Raw genomic sequence first — 13,422 nt, forward strand, 5'->3', positions numbered from 1 at the left:
AAATTTTTAAATTGAGGACGATGAAAGTGGTTTATTTTTCAAATGAACAAATGCTAAACTTTATTATAGCTTGTTTCATACAACACAATTTAATGAGAGAAAAAAAATACTTTGCATTCATGCGTGATTTAAGTTTTTTTGCTTTCTTCTTCATCGATTTGATGTGATCATTGTTTTCTTTTTGTCTTTGTGAATGGTTGATCTCTACTTCCTTAATATATTTAGAAGAAAATGCTTCCTGAGAAATATAAATGCAAAAATTTTAAGTGATATAAAATTCTCGTACACAACCATACATTGATACATATCTACATTCATTCATATTTTAAAAATACATGTCACAATCTATAATTTATAAGTTGATAAGCTGAAAAGTTAAGGTTTCTATATTACTATTGTTACTATTAAATGATAAGGTAAAAAATTAAACAAACTGGGTAGAGAAAACATTAAAAGAAATTATGGAACTTTGGCGCTTGTCTGGTTTCGCACCCCCCTTTTTTTTTTTGCAGATTCTGGAAGATCTTTGTCTGAAACGGAATAAAATGGTACTCATTTTTATTTTTGACAAAGAAAAAGTACTCTAATTCACATTTGAATATTCCATTTTTCCGTTAAAAACGACGCTGCTTTTAACTCCATTTTGAAACTTTTTAATGATAGTTTTAAAACCATTAATTCAAACCGCTGAAACTATTTACCTGGTTTTTACAGGCGTTCAGAAATACAAAGAACAAAAAAACGATGATATATTATATATACTAGATGTCTAACTTGCGGGATTTTATTCGACGAAAAGTGAAACCGCTTTTTTTATTTACAAATTTAATCCAGCATTTGTAATAAGGGTAAGAGCTATATCCGACACGAGAAATAAAAGTAAAAATGAATGTTAAGAGCATCTAAATTTCTCAATAATTTAAAGATACTTCGAAAACTCGTTTTAATAGTGACTTAAATAAGTAAAAAATAATTGCTGCAAAGAACCGAATGCTTTTATGCAGTAAACTTCTCACGTTTTAATACGATTGTCCACATTTTGCAAAATTCTTTGTTCAGAACTGGAAATCTGTGAAAAAATGTCACTTCCTTTCATGTATCTATTAGAACAACCATACGCAGCTCATGAATTCACTATTTTAATGTTAACTTTTAAAATGTCATATAGGAAGATAAGCTTTTAGCCTGAATTAAAAATGGCTTCCACGCTTCACTTGTCGGACCGAAGTTAGACATCTACTACATATAATATATCATTGTTTTTTTGTTCTTTGTATTTATGAACGCCTGTAAAAACCAGGTAAATAGTTTCAGCGGTTTGAATTAATGGTTTTAAAACTATCATTAAAAAGTTTCAAAATGGAGTTAAAAGCAGCGTCGTTTTTAACGGAAAAATGGAATATTCAAATGTGAATTAGAGTACTTTTTCTTTGTCAAAAATAAAAATGAGTACCATTTTATTCCGTTTCAGACAAAGATCTTCCAGAATCTGCAAAAAAAAAAGGGGGGTGCGAAACCAGACAAGCGCTGGAACTTTTAGGTAAAAATAATAGGAGAAAATACCATTTCAGCATCTGTTATTTTTTTGTTGACTTCTTTAACTGCAGTTTTATGTATTTTTCCTTTCAAATGGCTCACCATATAGACATCTGAGCAAATCTTAAGAATAAGAGAACTGAACAGTAAAAGTTCACCATTTATCAGATTTTAAATCATTTTGAAAAAATAACGTTAATCCAAGTTATCATTGATAGAAATAATCTCATATTTTTAAGAAGCTACTTCCAGAGCTTTGACTTTTTCAAATATTTATATACTTGCTAAGGAAATATAAAGAGTCTAAGGTATTTGAGAACATACTTTTTTTTTGTTTTTTTGTTTTGCTGCAAACAACTAACATTACATAATATACATCTTTATTTCAGAAAACAAAAATTGAAGAATCCTCAGCTCACTCAAGAAAGACCATGCTGTTTTTGTGGCTAAAAGAGTGATTTAGAGATATTACAATTTTTAAAAGTCTTTCTTTGTCAAAAAAGAAAATCACTTAACTAGACAAGGGTTTTAAAAACCTAAAAATTCACCAGAACATGATGCTATATGGCATTGCTCTTTTTTAGAGATTTTCAGATGAAAACTTTTACTTTAGGTTTTTTTTAACAGACCTTTTAAACTGGTTGGTCAGCCAAAAAATATAAGTAAATGTGGTTTTTGATTATTTTTTTAAATTGTTATTATCTCATGCTAACTTACTGGAAAGAGTTGTTAAAAAAAGCTTGAAGTAAAAAAAATCACTTCACTGAAATCTCTAAAAACAAGCAGTGATGGGTTTTCCAAGACAAAATAATAATAGTAATAATAAAGATGACTTTGGGATTGTTAGCAATAAAGGATCATTCCTTTGCATCAGACCTCAGTGATAACAAAGCTGCATAATCTTAGAGGTGATTTGAATCTTTGAAAATAGTTGATGAGCCTTGGATAGACACAATATATGTAATAGAAGGCTTATGTATTTCAGCAAGATACTGTACTATTTTGTAAGGCTAAAATAATGCAGAACTGTATGGCTGAAATGTTTTATCACAGATTCCGTAGTGTTTGGCCTCCTAAGAGTAATATCCAGTATAAAACAGGATTTGATTCATACATCATAGATAATTTAGATCTTCCATACAAGAAGTTACTAATGCTGAAGGGAATCTATCAAATAGCATTATAGAAAAGTAGCTTTGTTTCATCCTCTTAGCATTTTTCAATAACAAAGTTATTATCTGTTAATGCCTCAAGTACCTTACACACCCTGTATAATATCCTAGGAAAGGAAAAATTAAAATACAAAAAACCATAATCACTTTAAAAATCTTTAACAACAATTTCTAATGAGCAGCATGACTTTAAAAGTTTTAGTTAAAACCAAAATTTCATTTTTCGAAATCCTTCTTACCTCTACATCACATAAAGTACATTTTTTCATTTTGCTGTAAAGAATGGCACTTGGTGAATCTTCAATGATACCATGCCGAGATGAACTCGCAGCCTTTAAAAAATACAAGTTTTTTTTTATCATTTTTTAAAATGATATTTAAAAAAAAAAAACACAACCTTTTAATGTCAGGAATTTACTGTTGCTATTTTGAAATCACCCTTTTAATACTTGGTTACCAAGATTAAAATACTTAAGACTTAAGAAACCTGGTGCCAAAATTGTAAATTGCTGGGAATATGTTTTATACCAACAAACTTAAAAATTAACTAACCTAAAATTAAATTAAATTAAATTAATTAAAAATTAACTAACCTAAAAGACAAATTTTATTATCTTTCATGGTTTCAATTTAGAAACATGATTTAAAATTGAAAAATTGGACAAAAAACAATAAAAAAGTACAAACTCTTTCTTTAATATCTTCAATTCTTTGTTCATGTCTTCGTGTTGACTCAATATGCTAAAAATAAACACTCCAATAAATTTAGGCAAAATAGCAAAATGCATTTAATTAAAAATTAAGAAAACAAGAATAGTAGCAGACTAGAAAGTAACAGATTTGAATTATTTACTATTTTCATAAGTATTTACTTGTTATAAGAAGAGAATTATCATCATAAAATTATAAAACAACAGCCTAATAATTATACCTATAAGTTATTACATAGATTGTTTTCTTCTGATTTACTTTTATAGGAACTTAAAAACATAAATTTTTGTGTGTAACTAACATTTCTATTAACTTACTTTTTGCTCTATTCTCTTTTGAAGCTCTTCTGAAGCTTGTTGAAGAGCCTCATTCCTTGCAGCCACTTTCATTTCACGCTCTCTTACAGATAGAAAAAATTATAATTTGGCATATTTAAAGTAGGCTGTTAGTCTTAAGATTTTTTAACGCAAGCTATTAATTATGATTATTAAAATTTTTCAAACTGCTTTCAAAAAAAACTTATTTTTGAAATTAAAATTAAAAATACTTAAAGCTAAAATTACTTGTAATATAAGTTAGCACAAATAAATATTTATTATTACATTTATATAAAACATACTTTTATATATTTTTATGAAGAAATATTTTCAGTAAACATTTCTTCTAAAGTCTAAATTTAAGTTTTAAAAACATTTTCTGATTTCTAGTTTTCTCAACAAATTTTGACGGTTTACTCATTTTACAGAATTTGACTGAACGTACAAACTTTGCACAGGTTATGACTGGATGGTGATGGCATTGACCTAATTACACAATGACAACTTTATTTTACATTTTGTTGTAATAAATTATCAGGAATTTGTAATAACAATTTAAATAGTTACTTTTGCTTTTCTTTTGCAATTTCTTCACGAATTTTTTCTCTCTCCACTCTATCTTTAAGCCATTTTTCAGCCTTATAATAAAATACTTTTGTTACCTTTCTACAAACTTAAATTTAAAGATAATAAAAAATCTATAATAAGAAAGTATTACATGTTTAAATAGAGAACTTTGTGAATAACTATATAAAAAAGACTAATGTTTTTATAATTTTATAAACAAAAACAAATGCAAAATTAAAAAGATCCTTACTTGATTACCTCTTCGTTGTTTAATATCTTGAAGTCTGGCCAGCCTTTCTTCTTCTAGAGCTCTTCTTCGCTCCTATTAAAAGCATTTTTATTTAAAAAACCTTTTTCAACGAATTAGTGAGTCCTGAACATTTTCTGAAGAAAATAAAGCCTAGTTCAAATTTTAAGTTGAGTTTTTAAATTGAGCTTGCATATTAATAACTTTTTCACTACAAACCTGAGTTTTGCAATCATACTAAAACATAATAAACCTTAAAAAATTCTTAAAACAAAAACAAAAAACAGAAAGAAAATATTGCTTGCCTGTGCTGCCTCTTCTTTGGCTTGTTTATCAAATCTCCTCCTCTGCCTCTCTTCCTTAAATAGGATCATTTGTAAGTTTTGAACAAAATTGAGACAAAAAAAAATAAAAGCAAAGCAATGTTTTATTTTGTAACAATCAGGTAAATCATGAAACTGAACAAATTAAAAAAGATGTTAAAATCAAAAGAAGACTTGGTACCAAAAGATCATGTAACCTTGCTTCTGATCCCTAAAAAAAGACATTAAAAATTTTTACTCAAAATGAATTACAAATCAGTTATAAAATTTGTGGAAAAAAGCATAATCGTACTTGGTGTTTTTCTAGGACCTCAATTTTTTTGTTCTGTGCCTCTAAAGTATTGATGAATGCAATTTCATTTACCTGTTAAAAGAAAAAGGCTTATAAACCAATCGCATTATTTAAGTTATAAGCAAAAATTTTTAGCTTGATTATTTTTTTATGCAGTTCTCAAAGAAAATTACTTTATACTTGACATATAAATTAAGTTATTAATAACATCAATTTGAAGTTTTAATTTTTGCTAACCAACGAGAACTGCAAAATTTAAAAAAATATTTGCAACAGAAAAAATTTAAAAAGAATGTTGTTGCAATAAAAATAAAACTATTACAAAATTAAATCTAATAAAAAGTACTTTCGCCTCCTCTTCTTGAGCTTTCTTAATTTTCTCTTGTAAAACAATCATTCTATTGAGCTCTGCTTTTTTCATCTGCTCCAACATTGAGCGCTCCTTATCAGCAATTAAACGATTTTTTAGGTTTCGAACATTGCGTACCTAAAATAAATTCATAACAACTTTTTAAGAAGCAGAGAATTTAAAAAAACTTTCTTATGAGTATAACAAAGATAACAATACCAATGCCTAATGGGACAATCATCTAAAAATCTAAAAGTTTTTACCAATCCAGTGAGACGTTAAAAATAGAGAAGAAAGTTTGAGCAAGTGCAATGAAGCAAAGTCATCGGGGAAGCTTATTAGTTATAAAATATTTAAAGAAATCACACACTAACACGTTCAGTAAGAACTTTCAATCTTTGACATTTTTCTATAAGCAAACGCAATCTTCGACGTTCAGCACGAACCTAAAAAAAATTTTGTTTAGTCAAATTTAGTTAAATTTTATTTTAAGTATATATAAAAAAAAGTAGTTAAATGACATACCATTTTCTCTTGAGATCGTTTTACTGAGTCAGAACGTGATTGTTTTCTTGATGGAGATGATAACTTTTGATGCATGACAAGCGCATGACCAGGTAAACGCACTGATTCAGTTTTTTCAATAGCATCTGCCCAGTTGAAAGAAGGATCTGCATGATCTTGATCATATTGTGCACACATTTCCTCCCATGTTATTGATTTCTCAGCATCAAAGGTAATCTATCAAAACAATATTTAACAAAAATGTATCACATTTTGTTAATATAATATATACACACATGCTAACTATACTATTCTCATAAATAAAATAGAAAATTTGACTAACAGAAGCATCTAGAGGCAAATCATCAGACAAATCCTTTGGTGTATCTCGGCCATCATCTGTTGTAGCATAATCTCTATCACTACTTATATCATAATCTTGATCATCATCTTTAAGTGCTTCTTCTTCAAGCTCTTTTCTTAGAGTTTCTTCTTCAGCAATTGCGCTAGCCAAAGCCTTAATAAAAAAAAACAACCTTTTTCAAAAGATTTATGTTTTAACTTTAAGATTAAAAGTACTCTTTTAATACTTAACTGTAAAAACCTTTTTTTTATTTTTTTACAATCTATGTTTACACACAAACTTATGTTTGCTGAGAATTAATAAAAGCCCAGGAATTTTACAAAAAATTTATTTCCAAAAATAAATTAGAAATAGTCAGCCTAAACCAACAAGTTTAAGGTTTGTTTAGAAAAGAGAAGAATTTAAACCTTTTCTTGCTCTTCCTTAATTTTTTTGTTTAAATCATCATCAGTCATATCATAAGAAAATGTCTCTCTACTCAAATCTGCATAAACATCTTCAATTTCAGCATCTTCAGAAAATACGTAAGGTTTTACACAGTCGACACTCAAGAAAGTTTCAGAAGCAAAATCAGACACTTTGATTGTGCTTGTACTGCTTTTGTTTGATTTTTGTTTATCACATGGTAGTTGATTATTTTTTGAAGAAGTTGATGACACATTACTTGATGTTTTTGATCGCATACGGCCTTTACGAACTACTTCCCAGCCCTCATTGTCATCATCATTACGTGTAATTGAACAGTTATCTTCATGTGAGGACTCCAAAACTGGAGAAGGAAATATTTTAACAGCTTCCTTTAATGGAGGCTGGACAGCATAAGTTGGTTCTTTCAAATGTATTTCTTTTAAACAATCAGCCCAAGATGATACATTCTTTGATGAACCAAAATTAAGAAAACGCATAGCTCCAGGGCTAGGACTTCTCCTTATAATCGGACTGTTTTTACCAGGAGAAGATTGTTTCCTAACTTCCCATGCAAGAGCTTGTGGCCTAAGTAAGAATAATTAATTAAGAATGTATAATTTATTGATTAACTTGAAAAGTGAAGACAAAAAAAAAAAAAAAGGTTGAAAATAATGAGTAAAAATTGCTAAGATCTGAAATCTTTGCAAAGTCAATCAACTTTTCAAGGAATGATAAGGTTCTACTATAAAAATTATTACTAGAACCTTATAGGCCTGTGCATAAACTGAAAAAACAAACCATTTTCCAGTTTTAAAGTAAAAGTCAACATCAGAAGAAATTCTGTCAACCAGTTAATATTTAATTTGTAAATAATGAATATTTTTAGTAAAATTTAATTCTCGACATTGCTGCCTTTTGTGTAACATTTTAATGAAATTTAACATTTTGGGAAAAATTAGTTTCTCATAAATTAATTAAACAACATTATTGGCCACAAAAATTATGAGCTAATATTTTTATAATCTATATGATCAAAATGATGAAACAATTTTAATAAAAAATTAAGATGTTCTCAAATATAGATTAAAATCCAATATACCTGATTAAAATTGAACTACCTAAAAATTGACCAAATCTGAACCACAAATTCTTAAAAACCAACTAAAAGTGACCTGAGCTTAAAATCTCAAAACTGCACAGGCCTTATATCTTATTCAATTACACATTAGGAAATATTTGATACCGAGACTCTGATGTTTTTAGTTGATTAAATAACTCTAATCTTCTAATTAGCTGTTTAAAGTCCCGTTTACAAACATCAATCATCAAGATCACTTCCTAAAAATAAAGAATAAGTTTTGTGAATTTTGCACAACAGTTCTTAAAAAATGAAGAACAAAATTTTGTGTTGGATACAAAATCAGTAACAGCATTTATCATTATAGAAAGAAAAACTTTAAAACCTTTAATTAAAAGGCTACAAATATCAAACCTGGCATTCCAGTATACATTCATCACTCTCACAAGTATTATAAAGTTCATCAAAAACTCTATGAAAATGGTCAAGAAGATAGGACCAGTAGCGTGCATGTAAGTTCTTTTGTGATTGTGGTGTAAATGAGACCAAATTAGAAGGTTGTTGACTTCCTACTGGTTTGATTGTGCTGTTAGTATATCTGTCTTTGTAACTTGCAGCTTTTGTCTCTCCAGCTGATTTTAATTTTACAGTATTGTCTGTTAGTTTAATTTCCTTTGTAGATGCATTTTGATATGAATTTATTGAATGAGATATTTGAGTTTTTTCCAAGTTAAGACTAGCACTGTTATGTCTGCGAATTATATCTTGTCTTTCACCATTTAATGCCATTTGCCACCTATTGTTTGTTGGTTTTCTTCTCTTCTGATGATTTTGATTGGTTTCTTTTGAAAGTTTATTATTTTGATACTTTACACGTGATCTGCCTCTTCTGTTTACACCTAAGCAAAAAATCATAAAGTTATAAAGTTTCATACAGCTTTAAAATAAAAACATATCTTTTTACTCCTTAAGTTTTGTTTGAAATATTTTTTTAAAACAGCAAATGTGTTAATAAAAATAATAAAATTACTTGTATTTAATAAAAGAACGATCATGTTTTAATTAGAAACTTTAACTTACAGAATTAGGTTTCTTTTTTAAAACACTACCACAAAAAATTAGTATTTATTTTTAAAGCTTTTTTACCTTGATCAGTAGTTGGTACAGACCAAGTTAAAAGATTTCTTGCAGTCTTCCCTTCTTTCTCAACAATATTCCTGACATTGTCACGACTTCCAGATCGATTCAACTCTGGTTGAACCTGTTAGTCAAAATTAAACTATTACAAATATAACTATTCAAATTTAACAATGCATTATATCATTAAATCTCATCTATTTATGCAACTTTTTAAAAATAATCTACCTTATTTTAAAACATCTAATCAGTAGGTGACCAAAAAGTTGTTCTATTTTATATATTAACATAACTTAAATTTGGTTTTGTGAACTAAAAGATAACAAGATGCCTCTTTTATACAGAGGTGCCCATAAAATCAAGGTAGAATAATAAAATTTTAAAAATGTCTTGCAAGAATTTAAAAGAAATCATTATTTCAAAAAAATACAAAAAGTATAACACTAAAAATTTAAAACAGCTTAAACCAATACAATATTTAACTTAGTGCTTAGTTTTCAAATTCGTCTACAGGCTTTAACAACAGCATTAAGTCATAACTGGTCTGGATCAATTTGTAACCAGATTCTCACCAATTTGGATTTTAGGACTCCCACATTTGGAGAGGTCTAAACTGATTTCACAGACTCCATGATGGACCAAACACTGAAACTAAAAAAATCAAGTCTAGCAATGATGAGTACCACATTTTAAGAGTGCAATTATGAGAAATCAACAGTTTTGTGAGCTGTGCTGGCTCTGAATCCTGCTGAAAAACCCAGGGATAACTATTCCTTGGTCCAGAAGATCAAGATAATATTACCAATGACACTGTCATTCTACCTGTTTGGCTCTGGCATAACTATGAATCTCTTCTCATCAGAATAGAAAATAGGGATGTCATGACCATTCTTAAGGTCTAGAAGAATTCTACCCCATAGCCTTCTAACTACTCTGGTTTTGGCACTGATCAGTTGTTCTTATCTCAAAACTTTTCAGTCCCAAAACTTCTTGAATCAGCTGTTGTGTTGTCTGTCTAGATACTTTAGTGTCTCTGCTTAGTTCTAAAATAGCTCTGTTAGAACTTATTTGATCTTAGTTAACAGAGTTCTTTAGCTTCCTTTTTCTGACATACATCCTGATCTTTTTCTGACTTGCTCAGTACTTTTGGCTTTTATTTTGAACCACTTCTAACTGAAAACTTTCATTATTTTTTCTTACAAAAAAAAAAATAAAACAATTGAAGCAAGATTTCTTGCCTAAGTTCATACTTTACAGAAGTTTAAATCTAAAATTGACTTGATTTGTTTACAGTGTCTCAAACTTACAGGCACTATTTACTATAAGATCAAATTTTGTTATTCAAACTGCATCATAAAAGATAATTTATATACAAATATATCAATACCTTATTAATTTGGGTTCCATTTTTAGGTTTTTCACTGCCTGCAGAAGAAACTGAACTTTGGGAATAAGATTCTTTCAAGACATTATTTGCCATTTGTTAAGTTTAAGCTTAACTAAGCAACAGGTAAAATAATGTATACATACAGAAAGCTTGATTATTAGCAGCAGTATACACAGTTCATTCTATCTTCATCTGAAACATTTTTTATCAGAACAATATTTTTAAGTTTTTTCATTTTTTAGGGTATAATATCTAAAAGTAGGAATACAATAAATTAAACATACTGTGAGTAAATGCTGGATGCTGTAAATACTTGGTCAGTTGTTCAATTTAAAAATTGGAACTAACACTTAAATTATTATAACATCTGAGTATATTTTTAGTATCATTGACTTAAAACAGAAAAATATTAATTCATTATTAAATATACATTGTTTAAAAATCAGAAGAAAAAGAACTAGCTAAAAACTAGTGAATGACACCCCTACCTAACATAAACTATTTGCAATATCCAAACAGCTAATAGATAAATAGATACCTATCTAGTTTATAGATTGCAACCAGAAAAGCTGAAGAAAAAAAAGTAGCACCTAGGGCAAAATGTAATTAATGCTTTACATAAAAAATTGTGCATCAAAATAAGTACTTAGGAACCTATGGTTCTAACTCTGCAGCCACTTTATATTTGATCAATGAAAATGTTTTTATAAAAATACATATTTTTGGCTGAACTCTTGTCAAATTGAAATGGCTGTTAAATGAAGGTACCTGCTTGATGCAGTGCTTCTAAAGAAATATTCTTTAGAACAAATGAAAAAACCAACAAAAGATATTAAAATAGTATTATTAAAGAATCGATTTAAAATTAAAAAAGTTTACTATTACAAAAGTATTTGAGCGCCTTAAGTTTGTATGAAATCTCCTAGATACCTTGCGGAGTTCAGCATCGTCGAGTTAAGGACGCATTTTTAACCAAACAAGAACCCACAAAACTTTGACATCATCCAAGCAATAGTCTTCATTTACTACATTTACATCTCACTTATAGTCGCTTAAAGTTTAGAAGGTTTTCAACATTTCCAATTACAACCCTCACGCTTAGAAAATATAAATAATGTAGTTACTACATGCTTTTTCCTTTTTTTTTATAGAACTAGTTATAACAAAAGGTACAGAAAGTCTTTATTTTACAGTACCCAAAATTTTGAAAACAAGGCATCGAAAATAAATAGGAGCATTAAAATAAAAGAAAGTTTATAAGGAACATTACTTTAATAATTTGATATAAAATTGCTTCAACTCGTCGTCAAACATTTTGGAATCTTCAGAGGAGAGAGTTTCTATTACATTTTCTTCTTCACTAGAAATAGTCCAGTAAATTAAATACTTCGGCACTAGTCTTTCTATTAGAAAGTTTACGTTTTACACGCAAATTTGGTAGATAAGGATCTGACAGAATAGGTTATCGATGAAGCAAATCCGAATTCGTATGAATTCGAAAAGTTTTTCGAGTAATTAGCTTTCTGTATTGTCTATTAGGCTTATTTCTTGACTCCTAAGCTTCTTCAGAAAACTGACCAATCGGTAGAACAAATGACGCAATAACATTTTTTCTGTGTAGTAATATCTTATGTACACTAACGGGTATTGGATACCAAGAACATTCAATGAGTTTTAAACCTTTCGCTTCTTTTAGCTATTAAATTTTTCAAGATTTGCTTTATGATCACTATTAATGCATTCTGAAATAACACCAAACCATTTAATCATTTCTGAATAAACGCCAGCTATTCGAGAGGGTTGTTCTGTATTTTTTAAAGAATTTTCTAGCCTTATTTTTGTCCTTGGTGTTACCAGTTTATTTTACAGCTGTATCAATCAAAAGACCCAGCCAACTTCTAAACTCATGTTGTATCTATTTCTTTTTTTTGTTTTTGCTTTTTTGCTTTTTCCCAAAACTCGCCATATTTTATTTTTAAGCGATAAAAAAGTTTTCTAAATGCATTCGAATAATCTAATCCATGGGTGAAGTGGCGAAAATCCAAAGTAAAGGAAATCTTTCTTTACTCGTTTCTTAGTTAATTTATTTCTTTCATTTCGCTAGGTTAAGCCACACATAAATAGAATGTTTAGGGTGAAAAAACAATATGATATAGTACCACATACAGGGTACTGTATCATATTATAATCATCAACGTAATGATGCGTTTGTAAAGGTATCATTGAAATACTTCAGAATATTTTTTGTATCTTTTTTTGGACCCATCGCAGCTCCATTATTAAATATATCTTACGTTTTTTGTATATAACGAAGTTAAAATTTCACAAATACATTTAATTTTAAATATTCGTTTGACTGTATGGTTAATCAACACCTGGAGTGGAATTTCAGGTGATTTTTCTGTAAATGCAACTCCAATAACATGCTTTTTTAGCCTATTTAACTTTGAAATAAGAGGGAGAAGGGGGGGGGGGGGGGGAATACAAGTTATAGCACAGGTTTTTTTGCTTGCTGGTTTAAAGCTCATGATGATGTGTTCAAAAGATTGATATTCATCATCAAAACAAGTGGCTGATCAACTGACATGGTAGGTGGGTTTTCATTTTTTTTTTTATCGGTGTTCCTCTTTTAAGAGAAGCACTACATATTTCCCTAAACAAAGGCTTCAACAGCTTAACACAGTTCTTCTAAACTAATACTGTTTGGAAGAGGTTGTAATTTTTTAACTAAGATTTAAAACCAAAGCACGTCTAGTTTAAATTTTTTGAGGCTAGGCGTGCTAGTGTGGCAAGACATGAAGATAAACTCAAAAACTTTTCTTTATATGAGTAGTAGATGACTAAGAAGACGGTATATTACCCAATTCTTGCAAAATCAAATTTAAAATGGCATTAACTTTTGTATTTTTTAGATACTCTACCCGTACGTTAATTTACTTGCAGATTATTATCTACAAGTAATTTCTATAATCGTTTTAAAAAACATAAATTAACTTTTCAGTGTACAAATTTACACAAAACTATAAAGTT

General features: G+C 28.7%; 1 protein-coding gene across 9 annotated transcripts in view; it reads right to left on the reverse strand.

Moving 5' to 3' along the window:
- The window catches only part of LOC145187327 (S phase cyclin A-associated protein in the endoplasmic reticulum-like), a 25,156-nt gene extending 14,513 nt beyond the window's left edge, over positions 1–10,643 (reverse strand). For 4 of the 9 annotated variants that reach the window (XR_016456088.1, XM_090099323.1, XM_090099338.1 and 1 more), the window contains exons 1-19: positions 10,393–10,643; positions 9,015–9,129; positions 8,283–8,767; positions 8,034–8,128; positions 6,790–7,375; positions 6,362–6,535; positions 6,040–6,255; positions 5,889–5,960; positions 5,512–5,652; positions 5,166–5,237; positions 5,055–5,084; positions 4,856–4,909; positions 4,554–4,625; positions 4,304–4,374; positions 3,737–3,818; positions 3,396–3,449; positions 2,948–3,040; positions 1,564–1,659; positions 111–238 (exon numbers count right to left, since the gene is read on the reverse strand). Coding sequence is in view for 6 of the 9 variants with exons in the window: in XM_090099323.1 (XP_089955449.1) it covers positions 111–238; positions 1,564–1,659; positions 2,948–3,040; positions 3,396–3,449; positions 3,737–3,818; positions 4,304–4,374; positions 4,554–4,625; positions 4,856–4,909; positions 5,055–5,084; positions 5,166–5,237; positions 5,512–5,652; positions 5,889–5,960; positions 6,040–6,255; positions 6,362–6,535; positions 6,790–7,375; positions 8,034–8,128; positions 8,283–8,767; positions 9,015–9,129; positions 10,393–10,485 (2,729 nt within the window). In the remaining 3 variants the exon portion in view is untranslated. Of the gene's footprint in view, positions 1–110; positions 239–1,563; positions 1,660–2,947; positions 3,041–3,395; positions 3,450–3,736; positions 3,819–4,303; positions 4,375–4,553; positions 4,626–4,855; positions 4,910–5,054; positions 5,085–5,165; positions 5,238–5,511; positions 5,653–5,888; positions 5,961–6,039; positions 6,256–6,361; positions 6,536–6,789; positions 7,376–8,033; positions 8,129–8,282; positions 8,768–9,014; positions 9,130–10,392 lie in introns of those variants that run through there. The other 5 variants (XR_016456092.1, XM_090099331.1, XR_016456097.1 and 2 more) reach the window with 4 other exon arrangements.
- Between the last annotated feature and the right edge of the window lie 2,779 nt (positions 10,644–13,422).

The sequence above is a fragment of the Hydra viridissima genome, unplaced genomic scaffold, assembly GCF_058129835.1.
Source record: "Hydra viridissima isolate aposymbiotic clone 2 unplaced genomic scaffold, HvirCarnegie_v1 scaffold_1, whole genome shotgun sequence".
In the NCBI taxonomy this organism is placed as follows: domain Eukaryota; kingdom Metazoa; phylum Cnidaria; class Hydrozoa; order Anthoathecata; family Hydridae; genus Hydra; species Hydra viridissima.